This window comes from Lithobates pipiens, unplaced genomic scaffold (genome assembly GCF_037356315.1).
Source record: "Lithobates pipiens isolate NorthernLeopardFrog02 unplaced genomic scaffold, aLitPip1_a1.2 Scaffold_23, whole genome shotgun sequence".
Taxonomy (NCBI): domain Eukaryota; kingdom Metazoa; phylum Chordata; class Amphibia; order Anura; family Ranidae; genus Lithobates; species Lithobates pipiens.
This window is the reverse complement of record NW_027507785.1, coordinates 319,669,303-319,694,067: the sequence shown is the minus strand read 5'-3', so window position 1 is coordinate 319,694,067 and position 24,765 is coordinate 319,669,303. Positions and strand designations below refer to the sequence as shown.

Below are 24,765 nucleotides of genomic sequence, written 5' to 3'. Positions count from 1 at the left end.
CTACAAACAATATCCCATAATGACAACGTGAAAGATGTTTGTTTGAAATCTTTGCAAATTTATTAAAAACAAAAAACTCCCATGTACACAAGTATCACAGTCTTTGCTCTGTACTTTGGTGAAGCTCCTTTGGCACCAATTACAGCCTCCAGTCTTTTTGAGTATGATGCCACAAGCTCGGCAAACCTATTTTTGGGCAGTTTCTCCCATTCTCCTTTGTAGGACCTCTCGAGCTCCATCAGGTTGGATGGGGAGCGTCGGTGCGCACCCAGCTTCAGATCTCTCCAGAGATTTTCAGTCAGGTTCAAGTCTGGGCTCTGGCTGGGCCACTCAACGACATTCACAGAGTTGTCCCGTAGCCACTCCTTTGTTTTCTCGGCTGTGTGCTTAGGGTCCTGTTGGAAGATGAACCTTCACCCCAGTCTGAGGTCCAGGAGCAGGTGTTCATCAAGGATGTCTCTGTACATTGATGCATTCATCTTTCCCGCGATCCCAGACTAGTCTTCCAGTTTCTGCCACTGAAATACATCCCCACAGCATGATGCTGCCACCACCATGCTTCACTGTAGGGATGGTATTGACCAGGAGATGAGCGGTGCCTGGTTTCCTTCAGACATGACTAAGAGATCATTCTTTGTTTCACCAGACCAGAGAATTTTGTTTCTCATGGTCTGAGAGTCCTTCAGGTGCCTTTTGGCAAACTCCAGGCGGGCTGTCATGTGCCTTTTACTGAGGAGTGGCTTCTGTCTGGCTACTTTACCATACAGGCCTGATTGGTGATGGTTGTTCTTCTGGAAGGTTCTCCTCTCTCCACAGAGAAACGCTGGAGCTCTGTCAGAGTCACCATCGGGTTCTTGGTCACCTCTCTGACTAAGGCCCCCCTCCCCCAATCGCTCAGTTTGGCCGTTCTAGGAAGAGTCCTGGTGGTTCCAAACTTATTCCATTTACGGATGATGGAGGCCACTGTGCTCATTGGGACCTTCAATGCTGCAGACATTTTTCTGTACCCTTCCCCAGATCTGTGCCTCCATACAATGCTGTCTCGGAGGTCTACAGACAATTCCATGGACTTCATGGCTTGGTTTGTGCTCTGACATGCACTGTTACCTGTGGGACCTTCTATAGACAGGTGTGCGCCTTTCCAAATCACGCCCAATCAGCTGAATTTACCACAGATGGACTCCAATCAAGTTGTAGAAACATCTCAAGGATGATCAGTGGGAACAGGAGGCACCTGAGATCAATTTTGAGTGTCATGGCGAAGGCTGTGAATACTTATGTACATGGGATTTTTTTTTTTTTTTAATAAGTTTGCAAAGATTTCAAAACAAATTCTTTCAAGTTGACATTATGGGGTATTGTTTGTAGAATTTTGAGGAAAATAATAAATGTAATCCATTTTGAAATCAGGCTGTAACATAACAAAATGTGGAAAAAGTGAAGCGCTGTGAATACTTTCCGGATGCACTGTATATATATATATATTTTTTGTTATATTATTTTTTTTGAGAATAATTATTTTTAGAAGAGTATATATTTTTGCATATATTCACAGCTTTTACTTGAAATCAATTGTGCATTCGTATAATCTTTCACATATATGGTAAAGCTGTGTCACATATTTGGTGATATATTAACACATTCAATCCACTTTGATATTATATATTGTCATGTATTATCTGTAAGGAGTGTTGCCTCAATGGGTTGGTAATAGACATGTGCATTCGTTTTCGTCCGAATGCATTTTCGTCCGAATTTCAGCTATTTTCGTTTTCGTTTTGACAAACGATAACGAAAGCACAAAATCCGAAAAACAAAAGATCCGACATAAATAAATGCTTTATTTTCGTTTTCATTGTTACAACAGTTCGATATAGAATAGGAGATTCGACATGACTCTGACAACAATCTGTGTCTATAGAACCTGTGGTCGAATGTGCTTAACCTTACCTCTATTAGTCCAAGATTATATAGAGAAAATATTCGACAGAGAAAAAAGATTTGACAGAGAGAAAAGATTCTGCAAGTTACTGTCCTAAAAAGTATTTGGGGACCCGGGTCCTGCCCCAGGGGACATGTATCAATGCAAAAAAAAGTTTTAAAAACGGCCGTTTTTTCGGGAGCAGTGATTTTAATAATGATTAAAGTGAAACAATAAAAGTGTAATATTCCTTTAAATTTCGTAGGGGGGGGTGTCTATAGCATGCCTGTGAATGGGGCGCATGTTTCCCGTGCTTAGAACAGTCCCTGCACAAAGTGTCATTTCTGCAGGAAAAAAAGTCCTTTAAAATCACTCGCAGCTATTATGAATTGTCGGCTCCCGTAATACAGAGAACACTCATTGAAAGTCACTGATAAAAAAATAAATAAATAAATAAATAAAAAAGCGTGAGGGTCCCCCAAATTCAATTACCAGGCCCTTCAGGTCTGGTATGGATATTAAGGGGAACCCTGCCTCAAATTTAAGAAAAAATTTGACGTGGGGTTCCCCCTAAATATCCATAACCAGACCCTTCAGGTCTGGTATGGATATTAAGGGGAACCCCGCGTCAAATTTAAAAAAAAATTGACGTGGGGTTCCCCCTAAAAATCCATACCAGACCCTTTATCCGAGCACGCAACCTGGCAGGCCGCAGGAAAAGAGGGGGGGACGAGAGAGCGGCCCCCCCTCCCTCCTGAACCGTACCAGGCCACATGCCCTCAACATTGGGAGGATGCTTTGGGGGTCTGTGACCCCTCAAAGCACCTTGTCCCCATGTTGATGAGGACAAGGGCCTCATCTCCACAACCCTGGCCGGTGGTTGTGGAGGTCTGCGGGCGGGGGGCTTATCAGAATCTGGAAGCCCCCTTTAACAAGGGGACCCCCAGATCCCGGCCCCCCCCCTGTTTGAAATGGTAAGGGGGTACAAAAGTACCCCTACCATTTCACAAAGAAAGTGTCAAAAATGGTTAAATAAAACAAACACACTTTTGAAAAATATCTTTATTAAAAATAAAAAAATAAAAAAAAGATTCCAGCGGCGGTAATCCACTCTTGCTATCCAGCGACGGGTCTCCGGGGTCCAGCGATGTCTCATGTCATCCAGCGCAGCGAATCTCCGTCCTTCCTCTGTCTCCGTGGAGGAGACACTACAGACATTCCGGCGGCTTGACGTTTCTTATATACAGTGGACGGGGCCACCCGTCACCTGACCCCGCCCCCCTCTGACGCAAGGGGAAACCCGGGGTTCCCTGTGACGTATGGGTGAGCCCGCCCCCCTCTGATGTAACGGAAACCTGCCTGTGTTACATCAGAGGGGGGCGGGGTCACCCATACGTCACGGGGAACCCCGGGTTTCCCCTTGCGTCAGAGGGGGGCGGGGTCAGGTGACGGGTGGCCCCGCCCTCCGTATATAAGAAACGTCAGCGCCGGAATGCCTGCAGTGTCTCCGTGGAGGAGACAGAAGAAGGATGCTGCGCTGCGCTGGATGACATTAGACGCTGGATAGCAAGAGTGGATTACCACCGCTGGAATCTTTTTTTTATTTTTAATAAAGGAATTTTTAAAAAGTGTGTTTGTTTTATTTAAACATTTTTTACACTTTCTTTGTGAAATGGTAGGGGTACTTTTGTACCCCCTTACCATTTCAAACAGGGGGGGGGCCGGGATCTGGGGGTCCCCTTGTTAAAGGGGGCTTCCAGATTCTGATAAGCCCCCCGCCCGCAGACCTCCACAACCACCGGCCAGGGTTGTGGGGATGAGGCCCTTGTCCTCATCAACATGGGGACAAGGTGCTTTGAGGGGTCACGGACCCCCAAAGCATCCTCCCAATGTTGAGGGCATGTGGCCTGGTACGGTTCAGGAGGGAGGGGGGCCGCTCTCTCGTCCCCCCCTCTTTTCCTGCGGCCTGCCAGGTTGCGTGCTCGGATAAAGGGTCTGGTATGGATTTTTAGGGGGAACCCCACGTCAATTTTTTTTTTAATTTGACGCGGGGTTCCTCTTAATATCCATACCAGACCTGAAGGGTCTGGTTATGGATATTTAGGGGGAACCCCACGTCAAATTTTTTCTTAAATTTGAGGCAGGGTTCTCCTTAATATCCATACCAGACCTGAAGGGCCTGGTAATTGAATTTGGGGGACCCCCACGCTTTTTTTTTTATTTATTTATTTATTTATTTTTTTATCAATGACTTTCAATGAGTGTTCTCTGTATTACGGGAGCCGACAATTCATTATAGCTGCGAGTGATTTTAAAGGACTTTTTTTCCTGCAGAAATGACACTTTGTGCAGGGACAGTTCTAAGCACGGGAAACATGCGCCCCTTCACAGGCATACTATAGACAACCCCCCCCTACGAAATTTAAAGGAATATTACACTTTTATTGTTTCACTTTAATCATTATTAAAATCACTGCTCCCGAAAAAACGGCCGTTTTTAAAACTTTTTTTTGCATTGATACATGTCCCCTGGGGCAGGACCCGGGTCCCCAAACACTTTTTAGGACAGTAACTTGCAAATTAGCCTTTAAAATTAGCACTTTAGATTTTGAACGTTGGAGTCCCATAGACTTTAATAGGGTTCTAAAGTACGCTATATAGTTAGCTCCGTCGAATCTTCTTTATACATTCGACAGACACCATAAGCCTTCCAAGACAGATTCGACCGTAATTCATGTGGATTTTCGGACGAATGCAATTTTTGAACGAAAAACGAAATAAATAAAAACGAATTTCGGGAGTAACTAAATAAATTAAGTTTTCAGACGAAAACGAAATTCCGAAACGAAATATTTTACTCTGCACATGTCTAGTTGGTAAGGTAAGTACGGGTGGGTATTTTTTTCTTAGATGTTTTAGATGTTTCCACGTTTTCTTAGGCCGCGTACACACGGGCGGACTGTCTGACGGACTTGGTCCGCTGAAACGTGTTTCAGAGGACAGTCCGCTCGTGTGTGGGCTTCAGCGGACTTTTTCAGCGGACAGTCTGGCGGACTAAGTCTTTCGGAATTTCCATAATATTGTCCGTCCAACTTTGGTTTCAGCGGACAGTCCGCTCGTGAGTAGGCAAGTTGGACGGACTAAGTATGGCGCATGCTCAGAAAGGATTTACACGGCCGAAGGTTGCATTGCAGTGTATTGGACGTCGTATTTCTAGTCCCGTCGTACGTGCTGTACACGTCATCGCGCAAGCTTTCAGCGGACTGTCTGTTCATCGTGTGTGGTCAAGTCCGTTCATTCAAAAGTAGGACGGACTGTCTGTCGGATTGTCTGACGGACTTAGTTGGCCAGACAGTCCGCCCGTGTGTACGCGGCCTTAGATGTTTTCTTGATGCCTCCTGAAGAAGTGGCATTGGCCACGAAACCTGTTGAAGACTACGTCTATACCTACATCACTGTGTCTTTACATACCCGTGGGGGGCCTTCAAAATTGTTTTTAAACATTAATTTCATGCGGAAATTCTTTGCAACAACTATCTATCTGTTTTTGTTGTTAACTGTGTATATTTTGTAATAAATATTGCTTTTATACAGTCCCTGCCTTATATTTGGGTACCGAGATAGTCCTAACCACCATTGGGGACCAAGGGCAATCTTTGGAGCAGCCCTTGACTAAGGTCCCCTTTGCTTATTATGTATTTTCTACCAATAATGAGGTTATTGCGGTTTACATATTGACCAGCCCTGTGACATCCCATGATTCTTTTCGGGCAGCTCTCCAAGGAGTGGTGGGCGAAGGTCAGCTCTTCGCTCGAGTAGGGACTGAGTGTGCAAAGAGAAAAGCCAAAAGTAGAAAGTATGAAGTCCAGATTTATTTTTATTCAGATTCTCAAATTTACTTGCCAGGAGTAGTCGTCCTGGTTGATTGATAGAGATCTATTGATTTCTCCCTAAGTTTGGCCTTGTTGCACTTTTCTCTTTTACCACTAGGTGGTCGGTTACTTGGTGGTACTGGAGAAGGGCAACCCAAGGGTCAGCGTATGGGTATATGGGGTATCTCAGCCAATGGGCAGGGGTTTTTATTGAATCCCTTGAACACCAAACATAATTATGCATTCACTACATAAGCATAATGCGTGCAAACTTACACCAATACATTCAGTGAAAAATTCCACTATAAAAAAGTGCACAAAACATGTAAAATCTTACATAAGTATTGACTACTATATGAACATATATTAGTGATTATGAAGTGAGAAAAAAAGGAAAAAAATCAAGAAAACAAAAAAGGAGAAAAAAAGGAGTCCCAATACAACGGTATAGAGTCCTTTGTGTATAACCCCTTCCCGCCGAGCGTACGCAGATCTGCGTACTCGGCTTCTGGGGGGTATACCGGGATGATGCCCGCACCTGCAGGCATCATCCCGGTACTGTTTTGTTCAGCGGGCGATTGGCTATCCAGCCATAACAACCGATGCAGCTAAAAGCCGCTCGGCTGTTATGCCGGAGGAGCGGGAGGGGACGTCCCCCCCTCCTGCCGCCTCCCGCCGCTGTTACCGGTGCTCCCGTTCGATCGGGAGCACCGATTCAACTTGCGCTGCCTCCGGCTGCTGGGGAGGAGCTGGAACGAAGCCGTAATCGGCTTCGTTCCAGTCTCCTCATAGTAAACACGGAATGACGTCACTTCCCGTTTACTCGGCTGCCAATGGCGCCGGTTTAAAAAAAATATCCGGTATTCAGAATCGCAGTTTTCGGCGATATGAATACACTGAAGTGTAAAGGAGGGGTGGGGGGTCTTTTAGACCCCCGATCCCTCCATAAAGAGTACCTGTCACCGCCTATTACTGTCACAAGGGATGTTTACATTCCTTGTGACAGCAATAAAAGTGATCAAATATTTTTTTTTTATTTTAAACAATTTAGTCATTTTAAAATAAATAAAATAAATTAAAAAAAAAAATAAAAAATTTAAAGCGCCCGCCGTCCCCGCGAGCTCGCAAAGCAAAGAAAACGCATACGGAAGCCGCGCCCGCGTATGTAAACGGTGTTCAAATCACACATGTGAGGTATCGCCGCGATCGTCAGAGCGAGAGCAATAATTCTAGCACTAGACCTCCTCTGTAACGCTAACCTGGTAACCGTAAAAAATGTTTAAAGCGTCGCCTATTGAGATTTTTAGGTACCGTACTTTGTCGTCAATCCACAAGTGCGCGCAATTATAAAGTGTGACATGTTTGGTATCTATTTACTCGGCGTAACATTAGCTTTCACATTATGCAAAAAAAATGGGATAATTTTACTGTTTTGTTTTTATTCATGAAAGTGTCCCTTTTCCCAAGAAGTTGCATTTAAAACACCGCTGCGCAAATACCGTGTGACATAAAATATTGCAACAATCGCCGTTTTATTCTCTAGAGTCTCTGTTAAAAAAATATATATAATGTTTGGGGGTTCCAAGTAATTTTCTAGTAGAAAATATGGATTTTAACTTGTAAACACCAAATTCCAAAAATAGGCTTAGTCATGAAAGGGATAATATCCTTCTGTGGTCCACAAGTGTGCAGGAAATATATTACACCTCCTTCATAAAAGACTCGTGCATTAACCACGTGATATTCCCGTCACCAAGCGAATTGAACGCTTACCGAAATGATTGGATCCTCACAAATTTACATTTGGGGAATCATACAGACTTTTGCAAGCATATGCAGATACTTTCAGCAGCCAGTTATCCAGGGGGGACCTTGAATATAACTGATCCCTTCATATGTTGAGAGGTATTTTAACTCCAGCCAGATATATCCATGAGTAATTGATTAAATACATATAAAGAAAAAAACAGGGACCAAAAATAGTGTAATTCCGTTTTTTATAGAAAGAAAAAAAAAAAAAAAAGTACAAAACTCACATGTGTACGGTAGTATAAGCGCTTGTCAAGATAAAATACGATTGCAGTAGAGTCCCGACGCGTTTCGTCGTAGAAGACGTCATCTATGACGAAACGTATACGTTTGCACGCATTATGCTTATGTAGTGAACGCATAATTATGTTTGGTGTTTAAAGTTTTGAGAAGCGCTACACCTTTATATAGCATTGTTTACTTCACACTCGATACCCCAGTGATGTGTTAGCAGCTCTCTTGTGTTTTTTATTATTTTTTGGTAAGAATAGCGCAGTGTTTGGTTGTTAAAATTCTTGAATCCCTTGGCCTGGTGGGAGAACCTATAAATTCGGGTGGAGTCAGGTGATCTATGTTCTGTGCCACTGGGATAGATTTGGCCTATGCCGGGGGGCATCTGGCTGATAGCCTGTCTGAGGGCCTATCCAAAGGTAAGAGGGCAGCGCAGGGTTGGGATTGCGGCTTGCAGTCCAACCGAAAGTAACTCAAGGGTGTCCTGGCCCTAACCCTCTTTCCCCCATAAAAGTTTGTAAGAGAAATAAACATTTCATTTGCATTCAAGAAGTGTCTGGCGCCCAATAACTTAACGCCCAATAACTCTGGCGCCATGACCAGGAAAGGAGTGTTGTGACAATGGGGGCCATGACCAGGAGAGGAGCGTTGTGACAATGGGGGCCATGACCAGGAGAGGAGCGTTGTGACAATGGGGGCCATGACCAGGAGAGGAACATTGTGACAATGGGGGCCATGACTAGGAGAGGAGCGTTGTGACAATGGGGGCCATGACCAGGAGAGGAACATTGTGACAATGGGGGCCATGACCAGGAGAGGAACATTGTGACAATGGGGGCCATGACCAGGAGAGGAACATTGTGACAATGGGGGCCATGACTAGGAGAGGAGCGTTGTGACAATGGGGGCCATGACCAGGAGAGGAGCGTTGTGACAATGGGGGCCATGACCAGGAGAGGAGCGTTGTGACAATGGGGGCCATGACCAGGAGAGGAGCGTTGTGACAATGGGGGCCATGACCAGGAGAGGAGCGTTGTGACAATGGGGGCCATGACTAGGAGAGGAGCGTTGTGACAATGGGGGCCATGACCAGGAGAGGAGCGTTGTGACAATGGGGGCCATGACCAGGAGAGGAGCGTTGTGACAATGGGGGCCATGACCAGGAGAGGAGCGTTGTGACAATGGGGGCCATGACCAGGAGAGGAGCGTTGTGACAATGGGGGCCATGACCAGGAGAGGAGCGTTGTGACAATGGGGGCCATGACCAGGAGAGGAACATTGTGACAATGGGGGCCATGACTAGGAGAGGAGCGTTGTGACAATGGGGGCCATGACCAGGAGAGGAGTGTTGTGACAATGGGGGCCATGACCAGGAGAGGAGCGTTGTGACAATGGGGGCCATGACCAGGAGAGGAGCGTTGTGACAATGGGGGCCATGACCAGGAGAGGAGCGTTGTGACAATGGGGGCCATGACCAGGAGAGGAGCGTTGTTACAATGGGGGCCATGACCAGGAGAGGAACATTGTGACAATGGGGGCCATGACCAGGAGAGGAGCGTTGTGACAATGGGGGCCATGACCAGGAGAGGAACATTGTGACAATGGGGGCCATGACCAGGAGAGGAGCGTTGTTACAATGGGGGCCATGACCAGGAGAGGAGTGTTATGACAATGGGACAATGGAGGCCATGACCAGGGGAGGAACATTGTGACAATGGGGGCCATGACCAGGAGAGGAGCGTTGTGACAATGGGGGCCATGACCAGGAGAGGAACATTGTGACAATGGGGGCCATGACCAGGAGAGGAACATTGTGACAATGGGGGCCATGACCAGGAGAGGAACATTGTGACAATGGGGGCCATGACTAGGAGAGGAGCGTTGTGACAATGGGGGCCATGACCAGGAGAGGAACATTGTGACAATGGGGGCCATGACCAGGAGAGGAACATTGTGACAATGGGGGCCATGACCAGGAGAGGAACATTGTGACAATGGGGGCCATGACTAGGAGAGGAGCGTTGTGACAATGGGGGCCATGACCAGGAGAGGAACATTGTGACAATGGGGGCCATGACCAGGAGAGGAACATTGTGACAATGGGGGCCACGACTAGGAGAGGAGCGTTGTGACAATGGGGGCCATGACCAGGAGAGGAGCGTTGTGACAATGGGGGCCATGACCAGGAGAGGAGCGTTGTGACAATGGGGGCCATGACCAGGAGAGGAGCGTTGTGACAATGGGGGCCATGACCAGGAGAGGAGCATTGTGACAATGGGGGCCATGACTAGGAGAGGAGCGTTGTGACAATGGGGGCCATGACCAGGAGAGGAGCGTTGTGACAATGGGGGCCATGACCAGGAGAGGAGCGTTGTGACAATGGGGGCCATGACCAGGAGAGGAGCGTTGTGACAATGGGGGCCATGACCAGGAGAGGAGCGTTGTGACAATGGGGGCCATGACCAGGAGAGGAGCGTTGTGACAATGGGGGCCATGACCAGGAGAGGAACATTGTGACAATGGGGGCCATGACTAGGAGAGGAGCGTTGTGACAATGGGGGCCATGACCAGGAGAGGAGCGTTGTGACAATGGGGGCCATGACCAGGAGAGGAGCGTTGTGACAATGGGGGCCATGACCAGGAGAGGAGCGTTGTGACAATGGGGGCCATGACCAGGAGAGGAACATTGTGACAATGGGGGCCATGACCAGGAGAGGAGCGTTGTTACAATGGGGGCCATGACCAGGAGAGGAGTGTTATGACAATGGGACAATGGAGGCCATGACCAGGGGAGGAACATTGTGACAATGGGGGCCATGACCAGGAGAGGAGCGTTGTGACAATGGGGGCCATGACCAGGAGAGGAACATTGTGACAATGGGGGCCATGACCAGGAGAGGAGTGTTGTGACAATGGGGGCCATGACCAGGAGAGGAGTGTTATGACAATGGGACAATGGAGGCCATGACCAGGGGAGGAACATTGTGACAATGGGGGCCATGACCAGGAGAGGAGCGTTGTGACAATGGGGGCATTATTGCGATTTTTTCTTACCAAAAGTATGTAGAAGAGTACGCATCGGCCTCAACTAATGAAGAATTTTTTTTTATATTTTGTTGGTTATGTTTTATAGCCCACCGTCGTTATATGTCGGTATTTTGAAGGGGGATATCGTTGTCATGGCAGCAGCTAGCTGCCACAACCCCCGGGAATCCTCTTCTTCAGTGAGCGGTCCGGTTTAAGATAAAAGTGGTCTCTGTGGCGGATTCGCTACAAGATCACTTTACTCTGCCCCCCCCATCCCCTCCCACCGTGCTATGGTGCCCTCCGCCAATCGGATCTTCTCCCTTGCTGGGTATGTAAAGAAGTGAGGGGAAGATGGCCCCCCCACCCGTCTCCATATCATTGGAGGGCGGAAGCAAAGCCAAAACGTTCTGCCCACAGCTCTTAACGAGAATTTTTTTTTTTTATTTTAGTGTAAATATGAGATGTGACGTCTTTTTGACCCCCAGATCTCATATTTAAGAGGACCTGTCATGTTTTTTTTCTATTACAAGGGATGTTTACATTCCTTGTAATAGGAATAAAAGTGACACCATTTTTTTTTAAAACAGTATAAAAATGTAAAAAATGAATAAATAAATAAGAAAAAAAATTAACATTTTTAAACGCCCCCCCGTCCCACCAAGCTCGTGTGCAGAAGCGAACGCAAACGTGAGCAGCGCCGGCATATGAAAACGGTGTACAAAACCACACATGTGAGGTTTCGCCGCGATCGGTAGAGCGAGAGCAATAATTCTAGCTCTAGACCTCCTCTGTAACTCAAAGCATGCAACCTGTAGAAATTTTTTAAACTTTGCCTATGGAGGTTTTTAAGGGTTTTGTCGCCATTCCACGAGCGGGCACAATGTTTGAAGCGTGACATGTTGGGTATCGATTTACTCGGCGTAACATTATCTTTCACACTATAAAAAAAATTGGGCTAACTCTACTGTTATCTTATCTTTTTTATTCAAAAAAGTGTATTTTTCCCCCCCAAAAAAGTGCGTTTGTAAGACCGCTGCGCAAATACGGTGTGACAGAAAGTATTGCAACAACCGCCATTTTATTCTCTAGGGTGTTAGAAAAAAAATGTATAATGTTTGGGGGTTCTAAGTCATTTTCTAGCAAAAAAAATAATAATTTTTTAACTTGTAAAGAACAAATCTCAAAAAGAGGCTCGGTCCTTAAAGCGGTAGTAAACCTGCACATTAAAAAAAAAAAAAAACCCTGCAAAGTAAAGGTATAATGAGCTAGTATGCATACTAGCTCATTATCAAATACTTACCTCAGAGCAAAGCCCCCGTATCGGTGCCCGGTCCCTGCGTGGAAGTGACGTCATCGCGCTCGGGCCTCTCACAGCGCCGGAGCCGCGAACGAACCCAGAAGACACGCCGAGGGCAAGATGTCAGCTCCCTCGGGGTGTCTTCCGGGTTCGTTTGCGGCTCCGGCGCTGTGAGAGGCCGGAGCCGCGATGACGTCACTCCCGCGCACGTGTGCAGGAGTTTTCTTCCCGCTGCGGTCCGGCAGCGCTGCCGGACCTTCAGCTGGGGCATTCAGAGCGCATGCGCCGCTGACGTCGCTTTACGTGGTTGTTGGTGCAGAAATCACCAAAAGAAAGCTCTATTTGTGGGGAAAAAAAGGGACGTCAATTTTATTTGGGTACAGCGTCGCACGACTGCACAATTGTAAGTTAATGCGACGCAGTGCCGAAACGCAAAAAATGGCCTGGTCATTAAGGGGGGTAAATCCTTCCGGGTTAAATGTTGGTGAAGATGTACTTTTTACCATGTATGAAAAGTGTGCTGACAAAACATTTGCAGTTGTCCATAGCAACCAGTCACTATTCTGAATGAAAACTAACAGATAAAAACCGAGGGGTTGCTATGGGCAACAAGACACGTTCTCCCGCTCCACATTCTCCTCACAGACTTGGTCACACGTGACAGAAACAAGCAAGAATAAAAAAAAAATAATAAAAAAAACAAGAATAAAAAAAAAATAGGAAGGGATTCCAATCCTGCCCCGCCTACAGCCGCCTCCCACACCAATCCTGAGCAAAGGAGCGCCCCCTCGCTCAAAGCGGATTGGCTCACTCCGCGCTGCGCGCCGGCCGATTGGCTCCAAGGCTCGCACAGTCACCTGCTGCAGGCTTGGGGGCGTGCCATCCACCTGTCATCCGCTGTAGGGGTGGCTAGAGCGCGGGGCAAGAGAGGGGGCGTGTGTCAGGGTTCTATTCACAGAGGGGACTTACGCTGCTCCGGCGGCGTAGCTCCCATTCAGGCTCCGGAGGCTTACGCCGGAGCGAGGAAAGAGGCGTTCAACGGCCGCCTGTCCCTGCGAGCTCCTCCTCCTTCCTTCCCTGTTCCCAGGTGAGGCCAGCCGGATCAGAGGGAAAAGGAACGGGTGACCGGGGAAGAGATGGCCGGCAGGGAGAACGAGCTGTGCGAGAGCCTCATTATCTGGGTGAGAGCGAGGGGGAGGGGCTATGACGTAATACCTGGGGGGCTTGGGGGTATTTCCACCAATGAGGGGCTTTCATTTAATTAGGGGGGGAGGGGGGGTGTCATGTGTACACTGCATCAATGTGTTCTCTGCAATATACATGTGTGTGTGTGTCATAGAGATATATATATATATATATTCCTCCAATAATATACACCAAGATTTTCCATCAAAGACTATAATTATATATTTTATGTCATTTTATGAATTCATATTCCTATAGAATGTAATGACATTTCCCATACTGGTCATAAATAAATCACCCAAGTGGTGCTCTGACTACAAATCCCAGCATATCTCATCACAAGAACTCAACAAAAACATCTGATTTCATTCATGGGAGAAAAAGGCAAAAAGGGTTATGTGGTTTTATATATATTTGGAAACGTGTATAATTATTTTTTGAGATATATATATATATAATATACATTTTTTTTCCTGTATTATAAATATAATGTCGTTTTTGATAGATTATTTTCTTTTTATGTTATTAGAGGGGAAAAAAAAAAAAATATATATATATATACACACACGCAGGATTTATAAAGTACAACAGTTTATGCAGCGCTTTATTTTTTTCTTCTTCCTCTAATAATATAAAATATAATTTTCTATCAAAAAGGAATAAAAAAAATATATATATGTATAAAAAAATAAAATAAAAATATATATATATCTATATAAATTTTTTTTTTTTTTTTTTAATTATCCTGTTATATATCTCATCATTTTGTTTTTGATAGAAAATAATTCTTTATATTATTAGAGGAAGAAGAAAAAATAAAGCGCTGCATAAACTGTTGCACTTTATAAATCCTGTGTGTCTCTCTCTCTCTCTCTCTCTCTCACTCTCTCTCTCTCTTTATATATATATATATATATCTATATAGCTATACTGTATGTATGTATTTGCCACCAAAAACTGCAAAATCACAGTATATAGGATATAACTGTGTAATATAACATTTCTCCCATTGCTCTCTATGAATCACCAAAGTGGGGCTCTGACTGCTGTGGGACTACAAATCCCAACATACTCTCATCACAATATAAAGAATCTGATTTAATTTATGGGAGAAAAAAATGCAAAAAGGGCTGTGTATGTAAATGAAAATAAATAAAAAATGCAAGTTGTGTGTTTTTTTTTTTTTTTATATATATATATATATATATATATATATATATATATTTTTTTTTTGAAATGTGTATAATTATATTATTTTCTTATTTTCCTGTAATATAAATATGATTCAGTTATTGATTATTATTATAATTTTTTTTTATATTATTACAGGAAGAAAACAAATGTGTGTGTGTGTGTATATGTATGTATGTATGTATGTGTGTGTGTATATATATATATATATATATATATATATATATATATATATATATATATATATATGCAAATAGTATAAATACACACACACACACGCGTACATACATACATTATATATATATATATATATATATATATATATATATATATATATATATATATATATATATATAAATGTATGTGTGTGTATTTATTTATACTATTTGTGTGTGTGTATATATATATATATATATATATATATATATATATATATAATCTATATATGTCACAGTGGATATAAAAAGTCTACATACCCCTGTTAAAATGTCAGGTTTCTGTGATGTAAAGAATTTGATAAAGATAAATAATTTCAGAACTTTTTCCACCTCTTAATGTGACCTATAAACTGTACAACTCAATTGAAAAAGAAACTGAAATCTTTTAGGTGGGGGGGGGGGGGTAAATATAAAAAAATAAAATAAAAAATGACATGGTCACATAAGTGTGTGCACACCCCTCTTATAACTGGGGATGTAGTTGTGTTCAGAATTAACCAATTGCATTCAAGCTCATGTTAAATAGGAGTCAGTACACACTCGCCATCAGTTAAAGTGCCCCAATTAACCCCAAATAAAGTTCAGCTGTTCTAGTAGGTCTTTCCTGACATTTTCTTAGTCACATCCTACAGCAAAAGCCATGGTCAGCAGAGAGCTTCCAAAGCATCAGAGGGATCTCATTGTTAAAAGTTATCAGTCAGGAGAAGGGTACAAAAGAATTTCCAAGGCATTACATATACCATGGAACACGGTGAAGACAGTCATCATCAAGTGGAGAAAATATGGCACAACAGTCACATTACCAAGAACTGGACGTCCCTCCAAAACTGATAAAAAGACGAGAAGAAAACTGGTCAGGGAGGCTGCCAAGAGGCCTACAGCAACATTAACCACTTGAGACCCGCGCTATAGCCGAATGACGGCTACAGCGCGGATCTCCTTTGCCGGGACTACGTCTATTGACGTCGTCCCGTGCACGAGCGGCCTGCGCGCCCCCTATGAGACTCACCTGATCACCGATCCGAGCTAGGGGTCGATCCCGACCCCTTATCACGTGATCAGCTGTCAGCCAATGACAGCTGATCATGTGATACAACAGAGCCGGTAATCGGTCAGCGCGAGGAGAAAAAGAAAGAGCCGATCACTGGTGGCCGTGATCGGGACATCAATCCCGATCACGGCCAGCCCTGCCAGTGCCCACCTGCCCCCTGCCAGTACCACATGAATAAAAAATGTGTCCCCCCCCCTGTCAGTGCCACCCAGCAGTGCCCACAGTGCCACCCAGCAGTGGCACCCAGCAGTACCCACAGTGCCACCCAGCAGTGCCCACAATCTGCCTCAACAAAGGTGCTGCACCCCAGTGCCACATATCTGTGCCCATCAGTGTCATCTACCAGTGCCCATAAGTGCCCAGCAGTGCCACCTATCAGAGCCACCTATCAGTGCCCATCAGTCCCATCTATCAGTGGTACCTATCAGTGCCCCTTAGTGCCACCCATCCGTGCCATCTTATCTGTGCCCATCAGTGCCGCCTTATCTGTGCCTATTAGTGCCGCCTTAACTATGCCTATCAGTGCCCACCAGTGCAGCCTATCAGTGCCGCCTCAGCGCACTTCAATGAAGAAGAAAAATGACCTGTTTGAAAAATTTTATAACAAACTATTAAACATGATTTTTTATTTTATTTTTGCATCTTTTTTTGTTTGTTTAACAAAAAATAAAACTCCCAGCTGTGATTAAATACCACCAAAAGAAAGCTCTATTTGTGGGAAAAAAAATGATAAAAATTTCATTTGGGTACAGTGTTGTATGCCCGCGCAATTCAAAGTGCATCAGCGCTGAAAGCTGAAAATTGGTCTGGGACTGAGGGGGGTTTAAGTGCCCAGTAAGCAAGAGGTTAAAGAGGAAGTAAACCCTGATGGGTTCACTTCCTCTTTGATTCCCTGCAAAGGTAAAGCATAATGGGCTACTGTGCATCGCATAGTAGTCCATTATGTGTCACTTACCTGACACAGGAGCCAGCGATGTCACCGCTGTCCCCTGTAGTTCCGAGCGTCCATCTTCTTGGTGGGTCTCGCTGCTGCGGCGCTGTGATTCGCCGGAGCAGCGATGACGTCACTCCTGTGCATGAGCACGGGAGCCGACACTGGCGCCATATCGCCGCGATCTGCGGGCCTGCCCAGTGCGCCTGCGCGCCGCTGTCTACGGCGAATGCGCTGTAGACAGCAGTGGCTGTCTTCAGGTAAATCTCTCCTAAACCGTATAGGTTTAGGAGATATTTCTTGGACCTACAGGTAAGCCTTAATCTAGGCTTACCTGTAGGTCAAAGTGGTTTGTAAGGGTTTACAACCACTTTTAAAGGAGCTGCAGGAATATCTGGCAAGCACTGGCTGTGTGGTACACGTGACAACAATCTCCCGAATTCTTCCTATGTCTGGGCTGTGGGCTACAGTGGCAAGACGGAAACCTTTTTCTTATGAAGAAAAATCTCCAAGCCCAGCTACATTTTGCAAAAACACGTCTGAAGTCTCCCATGTGCACGTGGGAAAATAGTGTGTTATGGTCTGATGACACCAAGGTTGAACTTTTTGGGCATAATTCCAGACAGATTTGGAGTGTTTTTGTAAAGAAGAGCGGGCAAATATTGCCAAGTCAAGATGTGCCACGCTGATAGACTCATACCCAAAAGACCGAGTGCTGGGATAAAATAAAAAGCTGCTTCAACAAAGTATTAGTTTAACCACTTCAGCCCCGGAAGGATTTGCCCCCTTAAAGCGGGAGTCCGCCGGGACTCCGCGTTTTTTTTTTTTTAAAGTCAGCAGCTACAAATACTGCAGCTGCTGACTTTTAAAATGGTGACACTTACCTGTCCAGCGCGCCCGCGATGTCGGCACCCGAAGCCGATCTCTAGATCGACACTCGGGTGCTGCCGCCGCCATCTTGGGTATGGGAATCAGGAAATGGAGCCTTTCGGCTTCATTTCCCGGTTCCCTACTGCGTATGCGCGAGCCGCGCGGCGCAATCCGGACGGTCCCCGCTGCCTCTGGGAACTGTGTGTTTCCCAGCAGGCAGCGGGGCACTTGCGCAAAGGGGCGGGCAGTTGCGGAAAGGGTCGTAATCTACGCCCCTTTCCGCAGACAGCTATCCCGGAAGTGGGTGCAGTTACCTGGATTATCCAGGTAACTGCACCCCCCTCCCCCCTGAAAGGTGCCAATTGTGGCGCCGGAGGGGGGGGGGGATTCCGATGAGCGGAGGTCCATTTTAGGGTGGACCTCCGCTTTAATGACCAGAGCATTTTTGGGCAAGTCGGCACTGCTTCGCTTTAACTGACAATTGCGCGGTCGTGCGACGTTGGACCCAAACAAAATTGACTTCCTTTTGTTTCCCCACAAATAGAGCTTTCTTTTAGTGGTATTTGATCACCTCTGCGGTTTTTATTTTTTTGCGCTGCAAACAAAAAGAAGACAGAAAATTTTTTGAAAAAAAAATAAATTTTTTGTTTTTTTTTAAGTTTCTGCTATAATACATATCCCAAAAAAATATATAAAAAAATCATAAGTTTAGGCCGATATATATTCTTCTAAATATTTTTGATAAAAAAAAAAATAAAAAAAAATCACAATAGGCATATATTGATTGGTTTGCGCAAAAGTTATCGCATCTACAACCTATGGGATCGATTTAAAGCGGGAGTCCACCGGGACTCCGCGTTTTTTTTTTTTTTTTTTTTTTAAAAGCCAGCAGCTACAAATACTGCAGCTGCTGACTTTTAAAATAGTGACACTTACCTGTCCAGCGCGCCCGCGATGTCGGCACCCGAAGCCGATCTCTAGATCGTCACTCGGGTGCTGCCGCCGCCATCTTGGGTATGGGAATCAGGAAATGGAGCCTTTCGGCTTCATTTCCCGGTTCCCTACTGCGCATGCGCGGGTCGCGCTGCGCAATAAGGACGGTCCCCGCTGCCTCTGGGATCTGTGTGTTTCCTAGCAGGCAGCGGGGCACTTGCGGAAGGGGACGCCCCTTTCCGCAGAGAGCTATCCCGGAAGTGGGTGCAGAATACCTGTACTGTACAGGTATCTGCACCCCCCTCCCCCCTGAAAGGTGCCAATTGTGGCGCCGGAGGGGGAGGAGGATTCCGATGAGCGGAAGGTCCATTTTAGGATGGACCTCCGCTTTAAGGACTTTTATTTTTTAATAGTTTTTACTGGTAATGGCGGGGGACTGCGACATTGCAGCAGACAAATTTGACCCCAGATGACACTTTTTGGGGACCAGTGACATTATTACATTGATCAGTGCTAAAAAAAAAAAAAAAAAAAAAAGCACTGATCAATGTAAAAATTACACTGGCAGGGAAGAGGTTAAGTGTGTTCCCCCAGCGTGTTCTAACTGTAGAGGGGGATGGACTACTAGGGGACAGAACAGATGTCGATCACTAGGAATAGAATATCTCTGACATGTCATTTGGCAGAATGGGAAATCGCCTTGTTTACATAGGCACTTCCCAGCTCTGCCTCTGTACATCGCGTCCGCCGGACCCGCGGGCGCGCTCACGCAGCGGGTGTGTGGGCGCCAGCTATCTTTCAAGCAAAGACCGATGTACACCTACGGCGGGTTGCGCAGGAGAGCCGACCTGCCGCAGTACAATGGCGGCGGCTGGTCGGCAAGCGGTTAAGGGTGTGCAGACTTATGCAACTGCATTATTTTTATTTCTCTCCACCCAAAAGATTTCAGTTTGTTGTTGAATGGAGTTGTACAGTTTTTGGGTCACATTAAAAGGTGGAAAAAGTTCTGAAATGATTTATCATTGTCCCATTTTTTTTTTTTTTTTTTTTTTACATCACAGAAACGTGAGATTTGGGGTGTGCAGACTTTTTATAATCCACTATTCGAGTCTCTGGCTCTAATCACGTGCTTCAAAAAAAAGAAAAAAAAATGGAAATCCATGCATTCGGCACCCTGCATGCAGATTAGGGGGCAGGACATATGGATGGGGGGGGGGGGGGGCACTGCTCATAACATTACCCAAAATGGGAAGTGCCCGGTCTCGTGATTTCTTTTGGTTGCTGTGTGTTTTATTTTATTTATTTATTATATATTTTTTTTTAAGATTTCAACAATCAATACAAATATGACAGCAGAATTAAACTCTTCCCACCCGCCGGCCATCAAATGAGGGCTGGGCGGGGGGCGTGGCTCTCGTTCTGGGTGGATGTAATATGACAGCCCCCCAGAACGACCGCTCTCACACGCTCCCCCATCCCCCCCCGGGGCTGCTAGGACACAGCACATCCCCGATCCGTGTAAAGGGCCGCGGCTTTTTAACCTTGTGATCAGCTGTGTCCAATCACAGCCGGTCACATGTAAACACGGAGATGCCGGTAATCGGCGCTCCTCGCCTCACACTGACAGAGTGTGAGGAGAGGAGAGCCGATCAGCTGCATCTCCTCACAGGGGGACAGCTAGGGTTGTAATCGGGGCACTGATCATCATTGCCCTGATTACAATTGCCAGAAATGCCAGCAACCTGTGCCCAAGAGTGGCAGCAATCTGTGCCAGCAGTCTCTGCCCATGATTGCCAACAATCTGTGCCCACGATGAGTGCCAGCAATCTGTGCCCACGACGAGTGCCAGCGAACTTTGCCCACGAGTGCCAGCAATCTGTTCCCACGAGTGCCAGCAGTGGCCATCAGTGATGCAGGTCAGTGCTGGATATCAGTGCTGCCCAGCAATGTCCATCACTGGTGCCCTTCAATGCTCATCACCGATGCCCATCAGTGCCGCCCACCAGTGCCACCTATCTGCGCCCAACATTGCCGCCTATCAGTGCCCAGCGCCCACCAGTGCCACCCATCAATGCTGACTATCAGGGCTCATCAGTGCCCATACGTGAGGCATATTCGTGCCTCCTCATCAGTACCCATAAGTGGTACTTATCAGCGCCCAAAAATGTGATATGAATTTACTAAATTTACTGACAAAGTACTCCGCTCATATTAATCACCTGAGCTCAGTGTCACGCGGTGCGTTTGTCAGATGCATTGCAAGCGCCGTTTACGAGCATCCTGTCATGTTTACAATGATTTTCTATGAGGTTGTGTCGGAGAAAGGCGTGCTCACTGCACGGGAATTTACGCAGTCACTCTTGTAAAACTGAACGTGAACTGTATCCTTCTTTTTTTTTTTTTTTTTTTCTGACTTCTAAAGCAAGAAATGAAGATGATTGGTGGAGAAGGGAGGTGGGAGGAGTGACACTGGCCATGCTGTTGGAGCTGAAGAAATTTATTAGTACATTCTTCTGCTGCATCGCTCTCTCACTGGAAGAACTTGTTGTGACATTGCTGCTTGTTTGATGGTGAGAAAACCTAAGCTGTCAGACTGCAGACATGATACAAGAGATGGCGAGAGACTGCAGACATGATACAGGAGATGGTCAGAGACTGCAGACATGATACAGGAGATGGTCAGAGACTGCAGACATGATACAGGGGATGGTCAGAGACTGCAGACATGATACAGGAGATGGTCAGAGACTGCAGACATGATACAGGAGATGGTCAGAGACTGCAGACATGATACAGGAGATGGTCAGAGACTGCAGACATGATACAGGAGATGGTCAGAGACTGGAGACATGATACAGGAGATGGTCAGAGACTGGAGACATGATACAGGAGATGGTCAGAGACTGCAGACATGATACAGGAGATGGTCAGAGACTGCAGACATGATACAGGAGATGGTCAGAGACTGCAGACATGATACAGGAGATGGTCAGAGACTGCAGACATGATACAGGAGATGGTCAGAGACTGCAGACATGATACAGGAGATGGTCAGAGACTGCAGACATGGTACAGGCGATGGTCAGAGACTGCAGACATGGTACAGGCGATGGTCAGAGACTGCAGACATGGTACAGGAAATGGTCAGAGACTGCAGACATGGTACAGGAGATGGTCAGAGACTGCAGACATGGTACAGGAGATGGTCAGAGACTGCAGAGGTGATACAAGAGATGGTCAGAGTATTTACCGCTCCTACCCATTGAAATCAATGGGGCAGCGCGGCTATACTGCCGGCAAATCGGTTTTAACCCTTTTTCGGACGCTAGTGGGGCATACTGCCGATTAAAACGACGGTAAAGCGCCGCTAAAATTAGCGTCTACGCATAGAAAACAGCGACTGCTGGCTGCTGACGGCCGCACAGTAAGCACCCAAGGGCCACAGGTTAGGAAGCAGGGACATACACTATATTACCAAAAGTATTAGGACGCCTGCCTTTAACACACACATGAACTTTAATGGCATCCCAGTCTTAGTCTGTGGGGTTCAGTATTGAGTTGGCTCCGCCCTTTGCAGCTATAGCAGCTTCAGCTCTTCCGTGAAGGCCGTCCACGAGGTTTAGGAGTGTGTCTATGGGAGTGTTTGACCATTCTTCCAGAAGCGCGTTTGTGAGGTCAGGCACTGATGTTGGAGGAGAAGGCCTGGCTCGCAGTCTCCGCTCGAATGCATCCCAAAGGTCTTATATCTGGTTAAGGTCAGGACAGTCAAGTTCCTCCACCCCAAGCTCTCTCATCCATGTATTTGTGGACCTTGCAGCTGGTCAAAAGCTTAAGGATTTGTTCTTACCAATTGCGGTGCGGGAAGTGCGCATTTCCATTTTCCCACACCTCGCAGGAAAGCACTGCCCTCTTTTATTGTTAATGGCGCCGCAAATGCACGTGTGTTTTGCACCCACCATAATGCATGGTAACGCCTTGCCATGTAGTCTGGTGCAGAATGATTTTAAAAGTCATGTCTGCCTTGCTTTTTCACACGTTTTCCGCTTGTTTGGCAGCCCATGGAAATGAATGGGCTGTAAGAAACGCGTCGTTCCCAAGTGCATCTGGCAAATGTGCGTGCGTTTTGTGCCTACCATAAAGCATGATAACGCAGAACTGTGCAGTTTGGTGCAGCGTGATTTTAAAAGTTGCAGCTGCCGTACTTTTCAGCGCGCTCCCGCTTGTTTGACAACCCATTGAAATGAATGGGCTGTCAGAAACGCGTTGCTCCGAATGCATCTAGCAAACTTGCGCGCGTTGGCGCCCACCGTGATGCATCGTGCGGCACTACAAATGCGGATTTGGTGCGGCGTGATTTTTAAAAGTCATGTCTGCCTTCCTTTTTTGGCATGTTCCCGCTTGTTTGCCAGTCTAGTAAAATGATTGGGCTGTCAGAAACGCGTTGCCCGGGAATGCACAAAACTGCACAGTGTGAACCAGTCCTGAAGCTTTTCATGACACTTGCAGTTGGGGGGGGGCAGGTAAAGCAGTTGAGCCGCCGCCCCCCCCCCCCCCCCATCAAGCTGCAAAGGGTTGGGTTGTACATATGTCGTGTCTGTGATGCTTTGCCAAATGCAAACCAATTCAAATGAAGGTGCAAAGTGCAAAAACACGCATATGCACATCATTTTTTTTTTTAATGCTCCCTATAGCTCTCATGCTGAGGTGCAGAAGAATTAAAACATCTGGCATCGATGTGGGGAAAAAAACTAAATCTGGTCTCCCCTGCCCTCCCTTCCAACATCAGTTGTGTTTCTCTCCTCCAGCCACTAGATGGTGCTGGTGCATGGTGCGCACGAAAAAATGTGATCTGGAAGAAGGGGGAGGTCAAGGGTGCCAGAAATGGCATAACTCCCAATTTTTCTCCTTGGCGACTCGGTGAGATCTTTGCACCAACAACTATTTATTGCAGTTGTTGGGTCGGCCAAGAAAACATTTTTGCTTATTTGCTTAGGTGGCTTACGCTTTTGTTTTTATTTTTACTACTGTATAGGTATTGCAAATGAATATTCTGCAGGTTGAATCTGCGTATAATTTTGCTTTCCCTGGTTCTCTCCATCAACACGCTGTCATTATATTACACGTTCCCGCAAAACACCGTAGGTGTACATTGGCTCCTTTTAAGGAGCCGTAGCAGGCGCACGCCCCCGCTGTACGGCGGTGGTGGTGGTGGTGGGGGGGGGGGGGGGCGCTGGCCACCCACAATCTCGGGAACGAGAGCCAGGATGGGGATCTGTCAATGTAAACAGACAAATCACGTTCTGATAGGGGAGTTAGAGAGAGATGTGCTGTTCCTAGTGATCAGGAACAACTATCTCTCTCCTCCTCCAGTCAGCCCAGCCCCCATACAGTTAGAAATACTTCCCTAGGGCACACTTAACCCCTTGATCACCCCCTGGTGTTAACCCCTTCCATGTCAGTGACATTTATACAGTAATCAGTGGTTATTTTTAGCTCTGATCGCTGTATAAGTGTCACTGGTCCCAAAAAAGTGTCCAATCTGTCCGCCGCAATGTTGCAGTCCTGCTAAAAATCGATGATCGTCGCCATTACTAGTAAATAAAAATAATAAAAATGCCATAAATCTAATACTTATCTTGTAGACACTATAACTTTTGCACAAAACAAATCAATATATGCTTATTGTGATTGAGAGATATATCCTCTATCTTCTATATCCTCTATCTTCTATATCCTCTATCTTCTATATCCTCTATCTTCTATATCCTCTATCTTCTATATCCTCTATCTTCTATATCCTCTATCTCCTATATCCTCTATCTCCTATATCCTCTATCTCCTATATCCTCTATCTCCTATATCCTCTATCTCCTATATCCTCTATCTCCTATATCCTCTATCTCCTATATCCTCTATCTCCTATATCCTCTATCTCCTATATCCTCTATCTCCTATATCCTCTATCTCCTATATCCTCTATCTCCTATATCCTCTATGCTCTTTCTTCTATATCCTCTATCTTCTATCTTTTTTTTTTTTTGTACCAAAAATATGTAGAAGAATATATGTTGACCTAAACTGATGAAGAATTTGATTTTGAAAATGTATATATATCAAAATTCTTCCTCATTTTTTTGGTTATAGCTCAAAAAATAAAAACCAAAAATATGTAGAAGAATACGTATCGGCCTAAACTGAGGAAAAAAATTGTTTTTTTTTATATATTTTT

General features: G+C 45.7%; 1 protein-coding gene across 1 annotated transcript in view; it reads left to right on the top strand.

Moving 5' to 3' along the window:
- The first annotated feature begins 13,120 nt into the window (after window positions 1-13,120).
- HOOK1 (hook microtubule tethering protein 1) overlaps window positions 13,121-24,765 on the top strand; it is a 152,261-nt gene continuing 140,616 nt past the window's right edge. Inside the window, exon 1 of the mRNA XM_077450599.1 lies at window positions 13,121-13,338. Within this exon, the coding sequence (XP_077306725.1) occupies window positions 13,294-13,338 (45 nt within the window). The 5' untranslated portion in view covers window positions 13,121-13,293. The remainder of the gene's footprint in view (window positions 13,339-24,765) is intronic.